This window comes from Nothobranchius furzeri, chromosome 7 (genome assembly GCF_043380555.1).
Source record: "Nothobranchius furzeri strain GRZ-AD chromosome 7, NfurGRZ-RIMD1, whole genome shotgun sequence".
NCBI lineage: Eukaryota > Metazoa > Chordata > Actinopteri > Cyprinodontiformes > Nothobranchiidae > Nothobranchius > Nothobranchius furzeri.
Window position 1 is genome coordinate 29598718 of NC_091747.1, and position 25453 is coordinate 29624170.

Sequence of the window (25453 nt, forward strand, 5' to 3'; positions counted from 1 at the left end):
GTTTCCTGTATGTGTTTATGTTTAGGGTCCCGTCGGTCTGTCTGGTTATTTTCATGTCCATAAATGCTACTGCCTTCTGTTTCTGACTCATAAGTAAACTATGTTGCCTGTGTCATCAATGTTATTCAAGTGTTGTGTTAGTGTTTCTGTTTGTCCTTTTGGTATGATTTCCACTATGTCATCTATGTAGTGTTTCCATAGTTTTATTTTGCAGTTTGGGGGGGCAGTGGCTATGGCTTTTTGTCAGTTCGAATATAGAGCCAACAGGTCTGTAGACGACGCCATCAACCTGGCCCTCCACTTCATCCTGCAGCACCTGGACTCCCCAGGAACCTACGCTAGGATCCTGTTTGTGGACTTCAGCTCTGCGTTCAACACCATCCTCCCTGCTCTGCTCCAGGACATGCTCAACGTACCCAATTCCACCTGCAGGTGGATCACTGACTTCCTGACAGACCGTAGGCAGTGCGTGCGGCTGGGGAAGAATGTTTCCACCACTCAGACTATTAGCACAGGATCTCCACAGGGCTGTGTACTTTCTCCTCTGCTCTTCTCCCTGTACACAAACTGCTTCACCTCGAGCCATGACTCCGTTAAACTGATCAAGTTTGTGGATGACACCACCCTCATCAGGCTCATCTCTGACGGTGATGAGTCCGCCTACAGGAAGGAGGTGGATCGGCTGGTGTCCTGGTGCAGCAGCAACAACCTGGGGCTCAATGCTCAGAAGACAGTGGAGATGATTGTGGACTTCAGGAAAGTCACAGCCCCATCTCTCCCCCTCATCCTGACGGACACCCCCGTCACCACTGTGGACTCCTTCCACTTCCTCGGAACCACCATCACACATGACCTTAGGTGGGAGCCATCCATCAGCTCCCTGATCAAAAAGGCCTAGCAGAGGATGTACTTTCTGCGGCAGTTGAAAAAGGCCAAGCTGCCGGCCCAGATGATGGTGCAGTTTTACACGGCCATCATTGAGTCCATCCTCACCTCCTCCATCGCTGTGTGGTACGCTGGAGCCACAGTAAGGGACAAACATAGACTATAGTGCATTGTGCGCTCTGCTAAGAAGGTGATTATCTGCAGCCTTCCATCTCTCCAGGACCTGTACGCCTCCAGGACTCGGGGGCGTGCAGGTCGGATAGCAGCTGACCCTTCGCACCAGGGTCACAGACTTTTTGAGCCGCTTCCCTCAGGCAGGAGGTTACAGTCCATCCAGACCAGAACCTCCAGCCACAAGAACAGCTTCTTTCCATCTGCCGTTGGACTTGTGAATAGCTTATAAACACGCAACCATGCTCGTCTTCTGTACTCGACACATCGTCACGTTATCGGCCATGTTACCATTACCTGCCATTTTTATAGCTGAAAGATTTACTCTATTTTTATTCTTATTGTGTGTTAATGTTATATGTAGCACATTAGTACCAAAGCAAGTTCCTAGTTTGTGAATTGTTTGTTCACTGGCAATGGCAATGAACCTTTTCTGATTCTGATTCTGATGAAGCTCGGTTTTAGAGCTGAGACGTGTGTTCTCACGGTGCTGGGGCTCGTTCCGACGCCCACACAGTAAAAAAAAAATGCAAATGACGACTTTAGTCGTCATTGGCAGTGAATGGTTGGATTTAAAATGACGACTTTAGTCGTCAATGGCAGTGAATGGTTGGATTTAAAATGACGACTTTAGTCGTCAATGGCAGTGAATGAGTTAAATACAGACCAAATGGGTCCACAAATTATACCTCAGGTGTTCCAGAAGTGGCAAGAACCAAAAGAATGGTAGAGACGACATTTTCATGGTTTAAAATAACAAAACATACACTTTCAGCAATATTCACCATAAGTGCTCCATCATCTGTCCTGCTGTGTAATTTGAATTGTCATTAAAACACATGATGGGATCTTTCAGGGGCAAGTGAAAGTGGAAGAGCCAGGAAGCTGCTGTCCAGTCTGCAGAAAGCCCTTCCCAGGTTGGTTCAATATGCAGACATGTCTGACTCTCTGGTTAATGCTTCAGTGTTTGACTCCCACAGGAAATATTCTCTTTTGTCTGAGAACATGCTCAAACACCACAGCTTTACTTCCAGAGCCAACACAACATAACCCCTACACAAACAATTGAGTCAACAAAAGCCACCAGTGGTGCATGAGCAGACTGGAGTATACAACACTTGTTTTCTAGAAGACTACATTGTCAGAGCTGCAGTCTCATTAGTCAAGGTTGGTATATGCTTGACACGTCCGCGAGGTCCGCACGGCTCCGCGTGGAAAAGTTGCGTCATTTTAACAACCACGCCCCTCCACCGCGTCTCCGCACGGCCTAAACTTTCCGTACCGCTCACCTGGGAAATGTTCTCACCACGCGGACGGTCGGACGCAGAAAAACACTGCAAGACTGGCAAGAACTAGGATGGCAGAGGTTCGTAAATACAGACATTTGTATGATTCAGCTCTCAAAGATCACCGTGATCAACATGTTGTTAATAGTTCTTGGAGAGAAATAGCTCGCACTGTCGGAAAAGACGAGGACGCTGTTAAAAAATGCTGGAATGCCATGTTGTAAACAGTAATTTTTACTTCTACTCTGGTGTAGTGTTGGATGCATGCTGTAGAGCTCCATGCTGCCCCCTACAGTTTGGGAGATTTTTGCCTTACCTTAGAGACAAGCCGCATGAACCATAAATGCTGCGAGTTGTGAAGCGCGTTCCATCCGCGAGCCGCATCACCAAGCGGAAAGTAAATCCGTCAAGCATAAACCAAGCTTAAAGGAATACACCGAGCTCTCTGCTGATAACTGCCTAACTCAACTTCATTTTTTCTCTTCTTTTATATTAATGCAAAAGTACTTTTACTTCCATTTGCCCTCTTTCTTCCACCTCTGCCCCCCTTTGCTTCCACCAGGTGAGCCTACCCCAGAGTGTCAGCGCTTTGATCAGGTTCGGAACTTCACCAAGGGAGGCTGTCGACTGGATAATGTAAAAGTCAGCTTCTGCAGGGGGCGCTGTCCATCCAGGACAGATGTCATCCTGGAGGTAAGATGAGAGACCAAGTCAAATACTACAACCAATAGACCCTGTGCACGAGAAAAGGCTAACTTCCTGTTATGAGACAGTATGAAGAGCTGTTCATTTCCGCTAACTTTATTGTGCTTTTGTTTTGCTGAATCGCTACTGTTGTGGACTCAAAAGTCATGTCAAAAATTACAACAACGGAATGATCGCATTAAACTACAATGAGCAGATGGTGGGAACACTCATCACTGCTGCGTTCCGCTGTGTACTGCTGGGGGGGAGATTGAACAAAATGGTTAGTTTTCACTCCTTTCCCAAAGATCCTGAGTTGCGGGCACAATGGCTGATAAAAATCAGATGGGACCGCTTCAGAGTTACGGCCAGCTCGTGAGTGTGTAGTCGGCATTTTGAGACTGGCGAGATCTTCTTGTCTTCCCCTGGAAATCAGTGTCTTCAGCCATAAGTTGTTCTGTCGTTATTCCACTGGAATGACTTCATGAAAAAGTAAGAGTGACCCGGAGTTTGGGAGCGCCACCCTAGGCCTGTTGACACCGTGGCTATGGCAACCGAGGACGACAACACAGAGGATGGAAACACCAATATCCCTATCACGGGTTATGCTGAGTCTGCTCCAGCCCCCATCCCTATGATTGTAGATCATGATTATGCAGCAAGCTCTTTGGTTGTCGTAGATCGCATTAAATATGAATCTATGTCAAGGGAGATCGAGGAGCTCAATCAGCAGCTTTATTTTTTGCTCTGAGGTGCAGGGGAAAAATGATCAACAAGTCGATGAATATCATCTACAGATATATTCTGCAAATGCCCGAGACATCTTTAGAAGTTTAAATTGCTGCTTAATTCAGCCATTTGGCCTACTTCTGATGGAAAACCCGACCGTAAATCCTAGCGTAAACATGCAGCGGCTCACAACAGAAGTGAAACGCTCTACAGGAGTTTTTCCCCCGGAAGCAGCATATGCTAAGACGCACAGTCTATTTAAACTGGTTGGTAGTGACGGTAAAACCTGTAGTTTTAGCCACATTCAACTGGCCAAAAACAAAACTGGGCGTAATAGTATTCATTCACACACACACACACACACACACACACACACACACACACACACACACACACACACACACACACACACACACACACACACACACACACACACACACACACACACACACACATACTCGTTTCCATGTTTGATGGGGACCAAAGTTAGGATCATCAGTTGTGGGGACCACCCTTTCTAGATATTTTAGAGACTTAAAAATATCAGGTGTAACAGCCATAAGGTGTAAATTGTAATTAATAATGATGATGAGAAAGGTGAAATTGCAACATTTCCATATTTCCTGGAATCTATTGAAGTTTAGTACTTATCTTCTCAGTAAGATATGTTCAATATTTTATGTTCTTATGACTGCTGTTTCATTTGTTAAAAATGTGTTACTTTCATTTTAATGTTTACGCCAGCATTTCATTTGCAAAAAATGGACCATATTTTAAAGAGAAAATTGTGCAACCTTTTGAAGAGGATGGAATTTCCTCATCTGATGAGGGTGGGTTACGTTTCCTGGATGGCAGTGGTACAGTCTCATTCTTCTCTGGAGGAGGAATTGCTTCCTTTGCTGATTGGCCTGTTAGAATAATTTGTTGATTGATTGGTTGTTGAAAATTACAAATATCTATCCATTCATACATCCATCAACACACCCACAAACTGTGGCATTAGCAACTCCTACCATCAAAAGTAGCTGAAATGTTCCCTTCCTTTTGAGTCTCATCTTCCTCATCAGTGTCCAGAATTTCTTTTTTTTTTGTTTAAATTACAAATAATAGCTCAACTAATAGGGAAAAATAAAAGACAAACAAATAAAGCATTTTTTATAAGAACATGCAATCAGGCTCTATTTGAATCTGATCCAAGTTTTTGCCATGAAACTCAGCTAATCTTCCTTGTTCCTGAGCCATTAGAACTTTGCTGATTTTGTCAAGTTGCAGGGTCTTCTCAGGTAAAACGCACAATGAATTCTGATGTTGTGTCCAAGAAAGTTGGCCAGTTGATCAATCTGTGTGTCTGTCATGTTCAGGACCGTTGAAAGTGTTGCATGTTTTCTGAGTCTGGTTGATGTCAGTGACTTTGAACACTTTGTCCCACAGGCTGTTGCAAAAACACGGAGGCAATCGGAGCCTCGAAAATGTGTTATGGCCTCTGGTCTTGCGAACATGTAAATGTTGTCTTTAAAAACTCCACAGGTCTCTCTGCTTGGTAAGAAGTTCCAATGAACTAAGCCTTTCTTGCTTAAGGAGAATTGGAACTGGACGTCCTCGCTTTCCCCTTGTGACAACTCTTGAGAAGTATCTGCAGAGTTTTTTCTCTACTTCAGAGAGTTCCCAGTCCATATCTTCATGTGGATCAGAGGTGTCTCTTGATAAAAATGTCGACAAAGGCATGCTAGCCACCTCTCCTTCCCTCCGGCTATTGAAAAGAATGCCCTGAACAAGACAAATCTTTGTCAGCTCTGTCCAAGCTTTTGTAGATGTACATTCAGAGAGTGTATTGTACCACTCACTTTGAACAACATTCAAATGCTTGCGCAACTTATGGGCATCCTCAGTAAATGGCATGAGAGTGGGCACATTCCACTTAGCTTCCCTGATGTTCCTTAATGCAGTAGCAGAGATCAACTCATTCCACTTTTCCTAATGAACATCAAGAAACTCAGTGGCTTTTTTTTACAAGCTCGTTGTTATTTGAAATCAACCCCTGTGCTTTTAAGAGCTTGCTTATTTTTACCAGGGTATTCCCAAGCTTGGTTGCAAGTGATAGAATGATATACTTGCTTGTTTCACTGTCATAACCACATGTAAACTGAACAGCTTTGACAGTCTCCATGTAATGAGTTGGATCGATGAGATCTTCCATTTTAGTAATAGTTGTAACTTTCCGGGCATTGTATAGCAATCTTCCCATTTCTCGCATCTTCTCTCGCACACATTGTTGATTCCTGTCTGATGTACCACCTTTATTTAGGAAGTATTGCCCAATATCAATAATGACTCTGTCATGTTTCACGGTTTCTGTAACTGGGTCATGATTCATGGCACTGATTACTTTCCACAGTTGCTTACCGGTACTTATGTTGGAAGGCACAGGTGACGTGTATTTACACAAGGACTGTACACGGGTTTTCCCTGGTTTTGGAGTACCAGATTCACTTTTGAGTTTGCAATTGTGCATGTGTCACCATAACACCTTTCTTGTGAAAAGTGCTTGACAAATGCACAATGTAGGAAGTCATCGCCTTGTTTTTCACTTGATGGTCGCTTAAATGGCACTAGCTCTCCCGTTCCTGACTCCATAACTTCAGCATTATGAGCAGTTATCTCTGTCATGAATATAATTAAGCTGAAGTTTTCTTTCTTTTGACCCTGGCGGAAAGTTCAGAGCTTTAGCCACATCACATTTTTCTTGATGGGCACATTCCAGATGCCTTGCCATCTTTGCATATGATCTGCACCAGTACAAGCAAGTATGTCGCTTGTTGTATGCTCTTTTTCCTGCTTTTGTTCAGTATGCCTTCAAAACGATGGGTTGACTTGAATTGGGTTCTTCATCAGATTCAGTTTCCTAATCTGCTGGAGTTAACATTGTCAGAAATGCTGTTACAGACAAGAGCTTTTGAACTCAAATCATTCATCTTAAAAGGATGCCTGTCTTTTGTTTTCAGGCTAGAATCACTCCAACTATTACTTTCAGAGGTATTTGGGATGCATTCCTCTCCACTTCCTGAAAAAGAGTCAAACAGTTCACTGGAGTCTTCAAGATCAAGGTTTTTCATCTACAAAAAAATCCATACATAAGAGTTGTTGAGTTAAGCTACACAGTTACATGTACAAACTAAAACGAATAGGATGAGATTTTAAAACAGGATATTAAAAAGATGTGATTTTTTTGACAATAAAAGAAGTTATCTAGATTCAAGCTGTTAAAAAATTATTTGAAACATAAAAAACTTACACTTTTTGTCCTCCTCAATCAAATGTCTCTCCCATTAAACTCCTCTGAAAGTCTAGCAAAAGAAATTATGAAAAAACTCGTGGAAAGAAAAATACATATTTTTAAGGTAATACTAGAAATATTCTAAAAGGTTCAGGCAAAAATCGACAAAAACAATAAGAAAAAGAATAAATCAGACTGCAAAAGATAAATCATTTTGAAAAAAACATTGCTGTTTATAGCAAACAGGTTGTATGGGGCATGATCACAAACAGAACTGCTAGACACAAAACACACAAGGTGTTTAAATGGGATTGTTGTTGATGTACAAAATTTACATCAACTATGAACATTTTTTTATACATATACACGTACACTCATGCACATACATACATTCATGGGTTGGTTCGACAAAGGAGAAGTGCTCACCAACAGATTTAGACAGATTTGTGAACAACATCCGAGTGTAAGGGTCCTTTGTGAATAAAACAATTTTTTTTTAGCTCTTTGTGATCAGCTCATAAAAAATTAGAGCATAAAGTGTTGCATTTATATTTGTGTTGTGTATAAAACACTTTATGGGGACATCTGACACATCATGATGCACTTTCTGGCACTAATGGTACTTAGACACTAGCATCAGCTCTGCATAGGCTAGTCAGAGTAATTTATGTTCACGTCCTGGAAACCCGGGACTTTCTCGCACCCAAACGAACATGTTTTTAGCTTTCTTCCCAAAGTGGTCTGCCTCGGGCCAAAACCGGTCCAACACACCCTCTGTCGACAGATTAGCCAGCTCAAATTCACGCTGACTATAGGGGGAGCCTCCGATTAGCAGATAGTATCAGCCAGCGAAGGCTTCAAGCACACACGCTTCATTATCATTCTGGAATCTAAGGACTTCACAAGCTTCTGACTAAAGTCATTTTCTATGTCTCTGCTGTGAGGAGTGCACAGACAGACACACACACACACAGCTGTTTTTACAAAACAATGCAGTCAATTTGCTGCAACGCCATGGCAGCATCAGGGAGAAACAGGTCATTTGTAAGTTGTCAGACCGTGGCGGTAATGTGGCACAATCGTGTCCCATTTATAAACGATTCGGGGATGGCGGCATGAAGGGGGTATGGGGCGCTCAGCGCTGCAGCAGACTTCTATTTATCTTTGACATAACTTGCTTTTATTGCAACCAAAGCCACAATCGGTCATTTTTTTTCTTTTTAACAGGCCGCTCCTAAAGCTGTCTGTCCCAGTGAGTCACCCGTGCAGCCTCTGGTGAGCTGACCTCCAGCTCTAACGGAGAAAGGCTCTAGGAGCACTGTAGCGCACCAGTTTGCTGTCTCAGCTGATTTTGTACAAAAAGAAAAAAATGTGGCCTGTGTTTTCACTTTCAATATAGTTGCTGGCCGGAGCTCGGCAGAAACTCAGCGTCATCAGGTCACCTCGCTCTGTTGCGAAAAGGCACAATGCCTGTTTATAAGACAGACAATTACCGCAATATTACAATGAAGCGAGGCGCAAAGGCACAGCTAAATTTGCATAACGGCATGCCGGCATGACAAGTTTATAAGGCACACCATTGCGGTAATATTTGCCAGCACGGTGGGTCTTGTAAAAAGGGCTAAAGAGACAATGCAGAATGGCTGCAACACAGCAAAGCAGGGTGCAGTTTAAGGCAGAGTCTGCAAAAGCAGGACTACACAGAAGGCCTTTGTTTAATAAGTAAGAACCCGTGGACTTCTCCACGCTCTTTTTTCCCCACCCACATGTTTGGAGATGTGCTCATGATATCACTTATACCGCAAATTTCTTGTGCCACTTTTGGGGGTGGCCCATGTGCTTATTACATTCGCATTCCAGAGGCAGTGTGGAACTAGCGTGGCCAGGTTGCAGCCGGCGGAGCAGAGCTTATGCTAGTGTGTAAGTGCCATAACTCTCTAATACAGACATCATTAGGAATCGTGGAACACATTGTTGCACTTTTATAAAGGAAAAAAACTGTTGTAGAAAAAAAACCTTAAAGGGGCATTATGGAAGTTTGACAGCCAAAACATGTATAGAAATAATAAATGTCTTCTTCCTACATTCTCCTGCAATGCCCGGGCCCTGTAGAATGAGCCCTGGCATTTTTACTGTCATTGCCTGTTTTTCTGTAAAATCACAGAAAAAGAGAGCTGCTCGGGTCGAGCAGGCTGCTTCATGCGCCTTCACGCTCAGGCATAGCCCGTAGCATTTGCTATCCGTAGCTTTAGCAGCAGAGAGAGAGGTAGTGCCAACTCAGCCACTTTGTCGCTGTTCCTAACGCCTAGTGATGAACTTAGCTACATTTCTGAGGACCCTTAGCTACTTTCTGTAGAACTTTCTTCTAGATATTTCCTGCAAATTAACAACAAAATAGCCATTTTCCCTCTGAACCGTTCTTTAGTTTTACGTTATTTCAGGTGTCATCAAGGATATAAAAGTTACAGATACTGTGAATGTTAATGGAGTGTAGCTCACCTTGTAAGATTAACTCCCGTGCAGAAGACCTGGGTTTGATTCTGGGTGTGAACATAGTTTATTTAGAGTTTCTTTTTGACATTAATGGTATTTTTTTTTTACACTAAGATGCCCAAATTTTTATTTGAGACTCGCCGAACGGCATTGAATTCACAGGTAAAAAAGATGTGGGTTCAACTTTCATTTTGGAACAAATTTTCAAGCAAGGGAAGGGAATGATCTGAGCATGCAGGAGGACTGACCCATCATAAACCTTTGTTGGCTGTGCTGAAGAGAAAGGTACAGAACCAAATTATTTAATTAATTAGTTGTGCGTTCTCCTGTCCTCTCCTGACCTCTTGCAATCTATGGCCCACATTTATTGGAGTATTTTGTAATATGGTATCTGATAGAAAATGTTGTTTCTGAAAGGTTTTCTGACAAATGTAATGAAGTGTACTAATTTATGCTGAGCACACACACACACACACACACACACACACACACACACACACACACACACACACACACACACACACATATATATATATATATATATATGTATATATATATATATATATATATACACATAGACATCCTCTCTTTCCTCCACCCTCTCTCCCCAGGAGCCTTACCTTCAGTCAGAGTGTGAGTGCTGTAGTTATCGTTTGGACCCAGAAACCCCCGTTCGTTTTCTCAGCCTGCAGTGTGAGAGTGGAGAGAGCGAGCCGGTCGTCGTTCCGGTCATACACAGCTGTGAGTGCACCAGCTGTCAAGGTGAGGGAATTTGTGCCCACACGTTCATTCTCTTGTGAGTTTTATCTTGACTATACAGATAATACAGACAGTTACACAAGCGCATGGCACAACACAGGAGAGCCACCTCTTCAGGTCAAGACTCTGCAGTCCACCTGCACCTGAAGGACAAGGGACACACCTTTGAAGATGGCAAAGTCCACATTCTGGACAGAGAAGATAGATGATTTCAGAGAGGAATAAAACAAGCTATCTATGTCAAATGTGAAAAACCCACTTTAAATAGGGGCGGGGCTTAGAGTTCACCTGCAGTACCTATAATGCAGCTTTAATCTCATTCCTAAGCAGTGTCAGTCTAGGACACACCTTCCTGTGTCTAATCAACATGACTCCCTCTCAATAGAGGCCAATGACTCATCAGGGGTAGAGAGGCGGGGTACTCAAGAGTAGCTTCTGCTCATTAAACAACAGACAGCTACAGCTTAAAAGCTTGACTCTCCTATATTCCAGTTAGAACTGACAAAGCTCCTCGGATGAGAAGCAAACATCTTCAAGAAACCAAGAAGTACAGCTGCCTTCATCTGAACATTTGTGGACTAAACAAATAAACTTCTCTGTTTAAATAAATGTCAGGAATACGATCAAAAGCATCGGAATGACTGGACTGGGTTAAGACAGTGATCTCACTGTGCAATTTTTGGCCATCAAACAGGATTGTTCATGTCACACTGTGAGAACTCCAGAGAGGTGTCACGCTGTACGACACAAAATTTCAGTGAGGAAGCCTGCACAGCGTCTCTCTCCAGCAGGACACGCTGCGTCATGAGTGCACCTCCTGTAGCATATGTCACTAAGCTGACCGCTAACCAAAACAAAGCTGTTATTTAACAAAGCTGTTTATAAACAAAGCATTTATTTTTAGTGTCAATTCATGACCCAGCTCATCTTTTTTCAAAGAGGTAGCTTAGTTTTTAAAACCCTCGCTTTGGCGTCAGACTCCGGCTGCGGGTCTCCTATTCCCGTCTTCCAGCTCACCGGCTGATCTGTCAACTGGACATTCATCCTTCTCCTTTATACACAATAACCCGCTAAACTACAGAGAAGTAACAATCTGTCACACATGCTGCTTCTAAACTTTTACTGTTAGTTCTGTCTCACTGCTTCGCTCTGTGACACTTCACAGCTGCTGTCACAGAGCGCAGCTTCCTCTGCAGCAAAAGGCTACTGAAGTGTCCTCATCAGTTGAATATGTGAGATTTCCACCAACAGCAAAGGGATCTCATGTTTTTGTGTTTTATTTTTAATGTTCGTGAGCTCATCTCCTCTCAGCTCTCACAGATCACAGAATCATGGTTTTCACAATTTATCAGATGATGTAAAAAGGCAGTTTAATTATTTTAAGTATAACTCCGATTGGCCAGGGAATGCCTTGGAATTCCAGATAATGGATGGATGGATGGAAGTTTCCTAAAGATACTTTGGATCTTGAAATGAATCAATTGTCCCTAATTATTACATCCAGCTACCCTGGCCTGCCAGACTCGTCCTCTGTTTAATTCTACATAGAGAACTAGACTGGTTACCGAGAGGTACATGAGGGGCGGAACTATCAAGCTCAAAAATAACCAATCAGAAAAAAGGTGGAAATGCCTGCTGTACCGTGCAACTCTGTCGTTTTTTTTTGTTGTTGCTTTCTTTAGAAGACTTTTAGTGCTTCTACTTGTTGTGATTTTAAAGACGCGTCCAAGTCATTTAGAACAGAGGAAAGAGCCGCAGAGAACTCCACTTCAGGCTTTGTTGTTTATGAGAAACTGAGCGTTGCGGTGTGTGACGTGCGCTGCTCAGCGCTGATTGGCTCGGTTAGAATTCTCAGGGGTGGCGTTGTTTGAATAGAAGATTTCCTAGACCCAGTGCTTCGCATAAGGAAGTGTGGGGCTGGCTGGTCAGGCTAACGACCAGGTACGGGTGTTTAAAATGAAGGACACTGTCGTAACACAGAGAGGTGTGCATGTCCATTTCCAACAATAGTGTTAAAAACGCCAGTGGTGACATGTTTAAAATGGGGTTTCTCATTTAAAACAGACATCTTAATTCAAGTCAAGTTTATTTATAAAGCGCCAAATCACGACAAGAGTCGTCTCAAGGCACTTCACATAATAAACATTCCAATACAGGTCAGTTCATTAAGCCAATCAGAAAAAAGTTTCCTATAAAAGGAAGCAAGCAGGTTGCATCGAGTCACTGACTAGTGTCAGAGTCTTTACAGCAATCCTCATACTAAGCAAGCCTTTAGCGACAGTGGAGAGGAAAACTCCCTTTTAACAGGAAGAAACCTCCAGAGGATCCTGGCTCAGTATAAGCAGCCATCCTCCACGACTCACTGGGGATCGAGAAGACAGAGCAGACACACACACCCACACACACACACACACACACACACACACACACACACACACACACACACACACACACACACACACACACACACACACACACACACACACACACCCACACACACACACCAAGTAGTGTTTCTATGGTTAAATTGTGATTTCTTAGTAAATATTCTATTTGGTGACAGATACACTTTATTATATTCATCCTAGTGAATCTATAAATAAACAGGTAAACTAGTAGTTGCACATTCAATGTCAAAGAGAGTAAAATGTTATTATCAGGAGAAGGAGAATGTTTAAGTGGTTAGCAGCAGTGTTCAAGCCGACGGCCCCCTCCGTGAGGCCACCACAGCTCAGCAGAACACCATTGTAGCTTCTTCTGAGGAGAAAAACACCGAAATAGCTGAAATAGCAGGAAATAATACAGTTAAAGAACTAATTTAAATGCTCCAAAACATAACACACACAGTTCACTGACCATACTCAGACAACAGGATTTGGAGTAATATTTCCAGATATGTCTATCATATCTCTCCTCCTCTGATTGGCTAAGAGTAAGGTCTGCAGCAGTGATGATTTATCTCCATAAACCCTAACCCATAACACAAGTCTGGAGGAGTTCTGCTGTGTGGTGGAGTTGCTAATGCTAATGGTTAGCTTCTGCTGTTGCCTGGACACTAAACCAACAACAGCCTTCCCCGCCGTGAGTCAAGATGGATGAGTCCATGAATGTTAAGTGACAGTGTGACGCAGATCTGTCAAGCTTTTCTCATCTGAGAGTTTCTCTGTCTGTTTTCTAGCAGAAGCTAAAGCAGGAGATAGGTGTAGGAGACTATTTTCTATCAGAAGTTGAAGCAGGAGATAGGTGTAGGAGACTATTTTCTATCATAAGTTGAAGCAGGAGATAGGTGTAGGAGACTATTTTCTATCATAAGTTGAAGCAGGAGATAGGTGTAGGAGACTATTTAAGAAGCTAAAGCAGGAGATAGGTGTAGGAGACTATTTTAAGTCCAGCCATGAAACAGTCCATTATGACCAGAAACAATCATTAAAAAAATGGTTTTTTGGTGAACCACACCTTTAAACAAATCAGTTGTGTGTTTCTGAAGCTTTTCCAGGACTCTCTTGTGTTACTAGTTTTTTTATACACCCAGTTTTTGTTTTTTTTTTTTACAGGAGGGGACTTGTCCAGACGCTGAATCAGCCTGAACCCAAGCTGAAGGTTTCTGACATGGACAGCTGGACTCCACTGATCATCACATGCTCTTATTTTCTTCAGGCTACTGTTTATTCATAGACTCTAACTGTAACCCACTGACACATGTTGTATAAGGAAAATATCAATTTACTTTTCATGTTGGTTTTGTAAAGTTCCATGTTCTAGTCCAGTTTTACTGGATTGATCTATGACACATGCTACTCATGAACATAACAAGCCTAATGTTTGTAATCCTTGTCATTTTACAACTGAACAAATAATGAACCTGTTCTAAAATCCTTGTACATTTTGGCAAGAAAAAGAAGAATGAACAATGTAAATAAAGCAGTTTTCCATATAAATCATGTGAATGGTTAAAACTTTGAAAGCTGTGAAATGCTTGTAATTACACTTCGGTGATCATAAAAGAACATACAGACAGAAAGATCTAAGAACACCCAAACCTTGTCAAAATCAACTGTGTTTGACACCCCTGCTGTTATGTTGTTGCTGTTGTCGGGTCGCGGGGGCAGCAGCTGTAACGTACCAAAGGTCAACTTTTCACCCACAAATTGACCAGAAAGTAACCTTTCATTTGCAGATATAAACCCACCATCAGTCTGGCCTGTTAATCCAGAAAGTTCTGCCCAGTTCTTATTACTGTACAAGAAGGCCAAACATTCTCACCCAAGGTCTGATGCAGGAGCCAGACTGCTGCAACCTCACACTAAATAACTGTCAACCTACTCACTTTAAAATGTATAAGTTGGAATAATTATATGTGTTGAATGAGCAAGATGTTTGAATCAAATGTTTGAATAATGTATGCTTTATTCAATATCTGATGACTCGTGTTTTAGTCTGATGAAGCATTAATTCCAGAGAAGCGAACCCATCTCAAGGTTCGATTTCCTGATCCTCACATTTTCAGATGTGATTCCAATCTGAACCAAGAACACGTTCCCAGGTCACTCATTCCCGTTGCAAAGCTAAGCTGCCCAACACCGGGTGTGTCCGAATCCACAGGAAGGATGCTTATGAGTACGGGCCCTCGCCGGTCTAGCAAGGAAGGAAGTCAGCGGCTCTGAATTCGGACAGTCTAGCCTTCACCTCTATGGTGGCCCGTAGGTCCCATCACAGCTGTGGCGGCAGCTACACGCAAAGGAAAAATGCTAAAGCTAGCAAAAATGGAGCAGGAATATTAAGAAGCTACAGCAGCTTCATGTCCATCAGCAGCGTTTGTTCACAAACGTTTTCAGGTAAAGTAACTTTGTTTATTCTAGAAGCTGTCAGGACTTACATGCTAACTTTAGATGGTTTCGTGTATGTTTTAAGCTACAGAATGAACTTGTTAAACGTACACAACACATTACTACTGAGTATGATCATGTAGGTAATTGATACAAACCAAATGCATTATAAATTTTGAATGCAGTTGGATGTTTTCTAATGTTAATTGGACCTCAGAACTTCTTATTTTGCACCAAATGGGGTAAAATGTTTAAAAAAAAACAGGCTTTTGAATAAAATAGCATTGAAGTGTTTTCAATGTGCATTTGTTTATTCAACTTCTTGGGACCACATAGGTCAATGCGCGTTTGCGAACTATGGACCTCGTACACAGGGGCGTGGCACCAAATTCTGGGCCCTAGGTACAAGTCTTCTAGGTGGGCCCCCATGCTCAATTACTTATATCTCTCTTACACATTTTTTGTCATGCTATAAGACAAGATAATAAATATGATCTTAGTTTAACCTCTATATTGAGCAAATACAAATGCCAGCATAATAAAAGTGAAATGCCCAGACTTCACATATAATTATTTTTATTTGCTAACAATGTGTTCAAACAAAAATCCTGGAATTTATTTTCCAGTAAATGCCCACTGATGGGTCTTCATGTCAGCAAAATCACTTATGAGATCTTTAAAGTCCAATCCTTTGGCTAATTGGCTTTCAATAGAAAGAAGAGCTAGGCTGTTCAGTCTATCCTGGGACATTGTTGATCTCAAATAATTTTTCACCAGTTTCAGTTTGCTAAAAGCTCGTTCACCCCCAGCAACAGTCACAGGTAGTGTGCAAAAAATCCTCAGTCCAATACAAACTTCTCCAAAAATGCTCTGTAATTGCATCCTGTAGATGGCATTAAGCAGCTCAAGAGGAGACCGAGTGTGTGGAAATGTGGCACCATATATTGTTCTCAGGTGTAGCATCTCATTCTCAAATTCAGCTGTGAGATCCTTGTAATATTTTCTCATCAGTGCCTGGCATGATATCTTCATCTGCTCTTCAGTCATGCCTGTCATGGTTCATGATGTTAAGCTTTGCTGATATATATTGATATATTAAATACACATGACATGAAATAAACCAGGTTCTCTCTGTGAATGTAATGCACTCTAAATTTTATAATCCCTGCATTATCAGCCAAATTATAAGATTGTCCGTTTTCAAGATGAAATATAAAGACATTTAAAATAGGCTTAAAATATCTAACCAAGTCAATAACAATCCTCTAACACCAGTGTCATCATGATATACGAAAAACAGTGGCAGCTTCTCATTCCTGAGATTACCACGAATCCATCAATACCAAGTTTGTCCTGGTCCATGACTGGGACGGAGCTGAAATATCCACACAGAGTGAACCTGTTTTTACTGCGAGGTCCGCAAATTAATTGGCGCCGGCCGCCCGCGATAATAATTCTGATTAATATATATATATATATTAATTAGTGTTTTCACTGATAACTCTAATTAATTTATATTTGATCTTGATGGTGAAACTAAAGCCGTTTAACACTGAACTCCTAACATGAATGCAGCTTCTGAGAGCTAGCTAATATCAGCTAAAACTGTGTTCTGCTGCTGCTGGCTGCTGCTCACCATCCTTCTTGAAAAACCTAGTCAGTACTTGCTTCTGTTCAATTAACTTTTTCTCCTTCTTCTTTTCTTGTCTTTTCTGGAAGCCAGATTTCCCTTTCTTGGGAAAAGACATGACTGACTCTCCTGCCTCCAGCTCTGGCTGTCGGCATCTGCGATGTCTCATAGCTGTACATGCGGCCGTGCAGCCCCTGGCCGCTGGTGTGGACTAAACCACTTTGCACATTTTTAAGGGGTGATAGATGCCTCAGAGATTATTCAGTTATTATTTAAAGGCAAAAGTCTGTTTCTTAACCTCTTTATCCAGGTAAAGGGAAGTTTATTAAGACATTAAGTAAGTTGGGGGAAAAAAACAACAACAATAAAACATTTTTATTCAAAGCTGTCTCAGGGCCCCTCCCTGCAGTGGGCCCTGGGTAAACGGTACCCTTCCCCCCCCCAGTCCGACACCCCTGCTCGTACATCACCGCATGCTCCATGAACTGAACTGTATGGCCGGCGGTGAGATGCCCTTTTTTCCCTCACGGATGCCCCTTGTTCCCATGAACTGTGGACTGCTGATCCTTGTCCCCTTTTGTCCCCTCGTGGAGTCAACCGCCCGCCGGCCTCCCTCCTTCCACACTACTACCTCTCGCATGGACGACGACATCACTGCGTACCACCTGCGTGGGTGGCTTCTCCTCATTATGCGCATGGGGACTATCCCTTTTCCTATCCTCTTTTGTTTTTGTGCCTGACCAGGATCCAAGACAAAGACCAAAGGCAAAGACCAAAGGCGTCCAAGGAGACCAACGTTGCTAAGGGACAAACCCATCTGTGCTTCCGACAATCAAGTTGACCAACGTTCATGAGGGAAGAACCCATCTGTGCTTCTGACGATCGAGCTCTGGCGCGATACCCGAAACCAAAAGGGGGAATGTTGAGGGTCTACCCTCATGAGGAAATTGCTACGCAGCATTTTATCAAAAGACTGTGTAATCTGCGCTTTGAAAAAGCAGATAATAAGTTCCAGTGCCAGGAGAGACTTCATTTCCCATGGGTCTCTGCACCCGGAAGTAGCTTGATGACGTCACCGCCAAGGCAGAGCACGGGTTCTGCACATGCGCAGAACCTACAACAGTCTCAGCCCGACAGCCGCCAGAGTCTATAAAAGAGAGGAAAAGTGAAACTTAACTCCTCTTTGTTCTCAGCTTCGGTTGATGTTAGAGAGAAATCGCTCGCTGCTGCAGCTTTGGACGAGTGGGAACGCTGAACCGCGGAAGAGCAGCGTAAAATCATCGTATGGCTCAGCGTGATTTCCAAGGGACGCCTTGAAGTCGCTCAGAGAAGTTTTCCTTTCTTTTTCTATCTAACTACTTCTTCCGTTTCTCATAGCCAAACAAGCAGTCAACCGCGTGATTTGCTTCAAAATAGGAGACGGGCTTTTCTCTTTCGTACCAAAATACGCCATCGGGAGCATTTTAAAGAGTAAGCTGTTTTGTTCAATTATTATGAATATCTTAAATAGTTGTGCTGTGGCCAGGCTGATAAACTATCAGGGATTTCATTAATGATTGATTCTCTCTTTCTTTGAGTTTGGTGGAGAGGGTTTAAACTTCTGAAGTGTTTAAATTACTGTGAAATTTAGTTAAAGGTAGAAGCTAAACTTTTCCTTTGTCTGTATTAGAGCTGAAAAGATAGCTCCCAGTCACATTCTTTCAGCATTACCTCACTGACCCCCCCCCCCCCCCACACACACACACACGCTTGTTTTTAGCGTTTGGGTGGACTCATGACTAAAACAAACCCATCCATTGGGGTCTCCTTGTTTTACGGTATCATTTCATTGTTGTTATTCATTTGATAAAATCAATTGGTTGATATTGATTAACCTTTCAGAAGGAGCTGAAGGATGATATTAGTTAATAAATGTATAGCCAATTAAGATTTTTGTCTCAGATTGGATTTTGTGTGTTGGCTGAAAATCTCTGCTCCTAAACGGATTTTACGAACTTCAGACGGACTAACCAGAGGTTTTGGATTCATTTTTCCCCATTAAAGGGGATGGTGCCCCATAGATATCTAAGGATATCTTAATTAATTAATAAATCGGTAAATGTTTCCATATTTACAGAATTTATTGAAGAATCCAAAAAGTAAGTAAAGCTTACAAATTATTCGTTCACCTAATAACCCCAACAAACTTAAGCCTAATAAAGATTAGGTCTGTCTTAAAAATGTAAATTCTCTGTAGTTTTCCCTGCTGCTTTTCTTTAAACTGAACAGAACCAGTGTACTGCAGGTTATGTTTTGTTTTACATTTTTCAATAAAAAAACTCTTCTTTAATCTATTAAAAGTCAGCATGCACTGTGCTGCACATCTGCATCTGTGCTGGTGAAGTTGTGGGTCTGGAGGATGAGCCTGAGGAAGATGTGTGTGGAGGAGGTCAGTGGTGCTCTGTCCTGCAGGAGGTACCAGCAGACCACCACTATTGTTAACAGGCAAGTCATTCACAGAGATTTAACAGCCGCCGTCTGAGCCAGCCCAGCAGTCCCTGTAGATGGATGATGGAGTGGACAGTGAGAGGAAGCATCCCAAAGCTCTCTCTGCAGACCGTCCTGTAAGATGTTCCTCTGACCAGAAACATCCAGCCACGGGTCTGCTCCAGCCCTCCATCCATGTCTGGATCCTCCTGCAGCAGATCCAGCTGCACTGTTAAAGACTTCCTGCTCACTCAGTTTATAATTATAATAATAATAATAATACATTTTATTTAAAAGTGCCTTTCAGAACACCCAAGGTCACTTGACAGAAAATAATTAATAAAATACAATAAAACAATAATAAAACCCAAACAAGAAAAAACAAAGAGAGAAACAGTTCAATAAAATCAGAGGTTGTAGGCAGATTTAAACATGTGTTTTGAGTTTTGTTTTGAAATGGGTGAAAGTGTCGATGTTCCTGATGTCTGGGGGAAGTGAGTTCCAGAGACAAGGAGCAGAGCGGCTGAAAGCTCTGCTCCCCATGGTAGCGAGATGGGCAGAAGGAACCGTAAGATGGATGGAAGAAGAAGATCTGAGAGAACGGGATGGGGTGTGAATACTAATAAGGTCTGAGATATATGGAGGAGAGAGGTTATGGATTGCTTTGAAGGTATGGAGGAGAATTTTGAAGATGGACCTGAATTTAACTGGGAGCCAGTGAAGCTGTTGGAGAACCGGGGTGATGTGGTGAAAGGAAGAGGTTCTGGTGATAATACGGACTGCTGAATTCTGTACAAGTTGCAGTTTATGAAGGAGTTTGTTGGGGAGACCATAAAGAAGTGGTCTCATTTAAACTCTTCCACAGTTTAAATAAATGATCCAGGAAGAGTCACTCAGGTTAATCCTGCTTTAACCGTACATAACTGGTCCATACTGGTTTTGATCTGTAAATAAGTGTAACGTATTATAAATAATCTTGTCTCCTTTCCATCTTTTCATTTGCTGTTCATATAACATGTTCAAAAACATCTGTAATAATAAAACTGGTGATAAAACCAATAACCAGAAAGAGTTATCAGTTAGCATTTGTTTTAATAAATGTGTTCAAATATCAAACAGCTAAATAACATTAACATGATGACAGTAGAAGGCCTCTCTCCCAGGAGGACCAACAGGTAAAGCCTCTCCTGACCCTGGACACCTGCAGTCCTAAACAGAGAAAATCAGAGACCACAGGTGACAAAAAGGCAATAAACACATTTTTACATTTATCCACATGAGAAGATAAAACTTTTGTTCATCACACAAACACTTTTTACTTCATTATAACGTGTCAGCTGTGTAAATCCCTGAATGTAAAACTACTTTTCACAGCAGAACTTCTGTGGTTGTGTGTAAACAGCTTCACTCTTCACCTCTAAGCTTAATAAAAATGCTTCTTTGCACTGTTGTCCTTAAAACAAATGACAAGTTTAATTCGCCACACACACACACACACACACACACACCAACGGGAATAACTGGGACCCGTGAAACAAACTCGTTCTGGCTGATTTCTGCCTAAAATGTAATTTTAAAAACAGATATACAAACGAAAAATGTTTATAAACTGAACCGCTTTAAGCTTTTTAGGTTGCTATGGCTAGTTTATTATTTTTTTTACCGTGTCCTGTCTGGTTGTGAAGCAAACAGAATTGATGTCTGAATGCTGGTAACAAGCCTTACAGATTTACTCTCAGGTGGAGCATCAAAGTGTCTGCTTTTAATGTCATGCCTGATACATAAAACTTTATTGTTGTTGTTTTTGAATGCTTTGTAATTCTGACCAGACACGGAGTCCGAGGTGAAAGAGAAAGGAAAAGACAAAAGGTGGTGAGAAGGGGGGAAGGGGGGGGGGGGGGGGGGGGGGGTCCGCAAAAATAAACAATAATGAACAAGGGTCTGCTTCTAGACCTGCAGAAAGAGAAAGAATAGAAGAAAAAAAATGGGACACACAACAATACATCAGGAGCAAGCTATCACCGCGTCAACCTGATGGTGAAATATAAAATCAACATTGTTTAACTGAACAATCACACGATAATAAATCACAGTGCATGTAGTGGCAACGACAACCTAAAGACATGTGTTGAACGTGCCCAAGCCCATACTTTTGAGAGCACCAAGTGAGCACCTATGTGTGTGTACACACGCTTGTTTATGTAAAGTTTATCTATAGGAGCATCCAATTAGGGATGGGTACCGAATTCGGTACTTTTTAAGGTACCGACCGAATTCCATAGTACCGACTGAGCATCAATTCACGTCATTTCAAACGGTGCCTCGTTTCGGTACCCGTCCATCATAACGAGAACTTTCCAAGACAGCCGCGCATGCGCAAGAGCGTTTTGTCGTCGCTCACTGCAAACCAGTTGTAAACAGAGCAGCATGGTAGAAAGAACACAGGCTAAAGCTTGGGTCCACTTCATTAAACGTGATGGGTAACTGGGTGATGATGAAACCAGCGACAATGATCTAAGTGAGACATCCTCATCTTAATCTGCTCCAGTAGGTAAATATAATTAGCTTGATATGTTAGCTTCCATTTCGCTAATGGTGCGTTCGCTTTCTCCACGGAACTCCGAATTCCCGACTAGAAGAACATGAACGTGCTCTAAAGTTTGGCTTCACTTTACTACGTAAATGTGACGGGTGAAGACGAAACCAGTGACAACGATCTAAGTGTGAGGCATCGTTTTAATCTGCTCCACTAGCTAAATAAACTGTTTAAAATAACGTTAGCTTGGTATGTTAGCTTCCATTGCTACCATTGTTATCAGCTAATGGTGCGTTCACTTTCTCCTCGGAAATTCTAACTTCCCAGTAGGAAAAATCAAATGAAAAAAGATGGCAAAAGGAATGAAGATACACAGTAAATTTAGTTCACAGCAAAGATGTTTGCTTCAGTTTAATTATCAGCTTATAAAACTACAAGGACAATGTTAAAATACAAACAGTTGTATGTTATTTATCGTGATATTTATCAAATATGGTTATATATTGAGAAAAATATATATTTAATTATAAAAGAATTAAAATAATAATCACTCAAAAGTATCGAAAATTGGTACCGTTAAGTACCGGTATCGATTCGTAGGTACCGGGAATTAGTACCGGATCGATTCAAATGTCAAAGGTACCCATCCCTACATCCAATAGACAGTGTGAGGGACCACAGATCCGCCCCCCCAAAGATGCGTAGAAGACGGGGGGAGCTCCAAGTCCCAGAGATCCAGGCACTGCCCCAGAACACAGGAACCCCAAAGAGACTGCAACCAGAAAGGCCCCCGCCCCCCTCGAGAGGCACAGAGGGTCACCCTGGGGGGCCACAATCAGCAGCCGGCAGAGCCTCTGGAAATCTCAGCGGCAAGCCCACAGGCCCGCCCGCAGCCTCCCAGCCCCTAGCTGGCCGAGCCTGGGACCCAGCGACCCGGGACCCAGGGGCGACCACCCCGCCGGGGACCCAGCAGAACCCAGGGACCCAGACCCCACCAGGCAGCCACCGGGATCAACCAGGCAGGCGCCAAAGATCTTAAACCCCCTGACCCGGGAGCCACGAACACTCAGGCAGACCAAGGCACCACACCCCACACCAGGTGTGGCAGGGGGAGGGGAGACGACGGCTAGTTTTTAACAAACTTATGTTTAAAACTTCGTAGCTCTCCCCATTATCTCTTCCTGTTGAAAATCCACAGCCGGCGTGCAAAGCATGCTGGGATAGCCTTGTTCTGTGAGGATACAACAGACCCGTCCTCGAAATGTGGGCGGAGCGAGACCGCATTTGAGGACGCGAGAATGAGTATTCTTGGAATTCGGACAGTACTCGTCGCTGCGCTGTGACACCATCGACCTCAAAATGCACTCTTACAAGCATCCTTCCCGTGGATTCGGACACACCCACCATAACTTTACATACAGACAGTCCCACGACGTTCATTCCATGCACACGCATTTTACGGGCAAATAAAGACGAGAGCCGCTGTAAAAATAAACGGCAATATGTCCGCCGAAGAATTTATTTACAGTTTTTTTCGATTGCTAAAACTCAAAAAGCAAAAATGAGGCACAATTTTCACAACCTCTACTTCTGTTCCCAATTGCTTGACTCAGTTTATCACTACTTAAGATTTCCTTATCATATTAGAACTCTGAATTTCCTCCTTTACACTCTGATGTCAATTTCACATTACCTTGCTGTCAAAACACAGCACACAATTTTCAGGTTTACACACACTTTCCACATAAATTCTCAAAGCTTCAATCAACAACACACAAATATTCAAATCTCTAAACTTTCGGGTCTGGCGAGCAATTTGCAATCATGGACTGCAGAGTAAAAGTAAGTTTCCACAAGGCTACCCAGGTGTATGAGTGGTTTCAGGACCACCCACGGTTTTCCATTTTATACCTTCCACCTTATTCCCCCTTCCTCAATCCCACTGAGGAGTTTTTCTCAGCCTGGAGGTGGAAGGTGTACGAAAGGAATCCACAGAGCAAGGTCCCACTGCTTCAAGCCATGGAGGAGGCTTGTAGAGATGTGGCGTTTGAGGCCTGTCAGGGCTTCATGAGGCACTCGAGGCGGTACTTCCAGAGCTGTTTGGACCAGGAGGACATCGCCTGTGATGTTGATGAGGCCCTCTGGTCAGACAGAGACCGGGGGCATGATGCCCCATGATTATGCTTGAATGGGAGAGGGGGTGGGGGGGTTTAACTGTAAAAATAAAATATTTTGTCCCAAAAATTTGGGGGGGGGGCTGTAAAAATATAATGCTTTGTCTCAAAATTTGTGTGATGTCTAATGTTTGTCTCAGAGAAAAGTGGGCACTGTCATACATTCAGTGTGTAATTCATTGTGTTCCATTTAGACAACTGTGTTTTCAGTTTTGCTCTTCAGTGTTCTTTCCATGCTTGATAGTGTTCACCCAAAGGCTACATGTGTTTAAGCAATGAATGGTATGTGTGTGTCATGTGAAAATGTGGCTGTGTTTACCAAATGAAAACACGTGTTCCATTTTGGGAACATGTTACGATATGTGGTGGCAGGGTTTTGTTGCAAACGGAAACCACGGTTTAGGAATTTGTGTGTTATGTTTGGGGTTTTGTGTGTGCAGTTTTGAAAAACATGTTTTAGCAATCAAAAAAACTGTAATTACTTTCATTTAATTCAAATTATAGGCTTTCGGTCGACCAGCTAACGTCGGGTTAGGGTTAGGAGTTATGTAAAGAGAGATCTGAAGGACAGAACCCTCCAGAACTCCAGTGCACGGGCACTCCTACAGTAAGCTGGGTGGAATTAATATTTGCCCCTCCTTGGGACCCAAGAAGGAACCCCGCTGCAGTGTCTGCTGAGAAAAAACCATTGGTTAGCATTACCAGATGAGCAGTTTTGGTTTCAAGAACTCATGATTGTATTATTTAATTCCCAGCAAATTATGATCCCTTGTGAATGTGGATCCTGTAGATGAGCCTTTAATAAAACAAGGTTACGGTTAGAGTTGAAGGTTTAGGGCTAGGGATGTGGCCCATCTCAGGTTTGAGCTTAAAGGAGGTCAGAGCTTTAAAGTAGGTGTGTGAACCTTTCAAGAAGTGCTGTCAAACAGCCTTGGTTATGGTTAGAGTGAGGTTATGGTAGAAGTTAGATTTTGAGGCCATGTGCTTTTAATGAATCTCAATTTGAGCTAAACAGATGGTTCTCAGGTACCTTTAGGGTTTTGATGCATGGTAACTGCATTACGTTCCTTCAAATTAATTTTATACAATTTTAGGACACATCATCAGCAGTAGACCCAAAAATCGAGTGTTTCTGCCATTGTTACTGAATACTCTATTCTGGGAAGGCCCACCGAGGAGATCAACTCTTGGCGTGTGTCCGTCGTGCCCATTTGGGTTTTGTAAAGTCCTATTTGAGGTTCCGCAAACCCACATTAAAACAAAAAAATACCTAATAATGGCAGTATTTTTTATTTTAATCATAAGTGTACTTTAAGATTTTGTTTTAGACTCAATGCTATTGGGGGTTTGCTGACACCTACAGTTGCCAGTGTATTGGAACCAAGTCCACAGTTGCAGACTTATTAAGACTAGAATCCACATTTGCGGATTCATGAGTTTTAACAAGAGTGAAATCTATTTGCTTTAGCTGTACACTGACACAAAAGGGCCTTAGAAGTCCCAGTTTAGGGTTTAAAATATCTTAGACATATTCTGACTT

At 42.5% G+C, this 25453-nt stretch overlaps 1 protein-coding gene across 1 annotated transcript in view; it reads left to right on the forward strand.

Annotated features, from left to right (window-relative positions):
• Positions 1-15406, forward strand: part of sspo (SCO-spondin) — a 603219-nt gene extending 587813 nt beyond the window's left edge. Inside the window, 4 exon segments of the mRNA XM_054751251.2 lie at positions 1913-1973; positions 2905-3035; positions 10134-10284; positions 13836-15406. Of these exon segments, the coding sequence (XP_054607226.2) occupies positions 1913-1973; positions 2905-3035; positions 10134-10284; positions 13836-13858 (366 nt within the window). The 3' untranslated portion in view covers positions 13859-15406.
• Positions 15407-25453: the final 10047 nt, after the last annotated feature.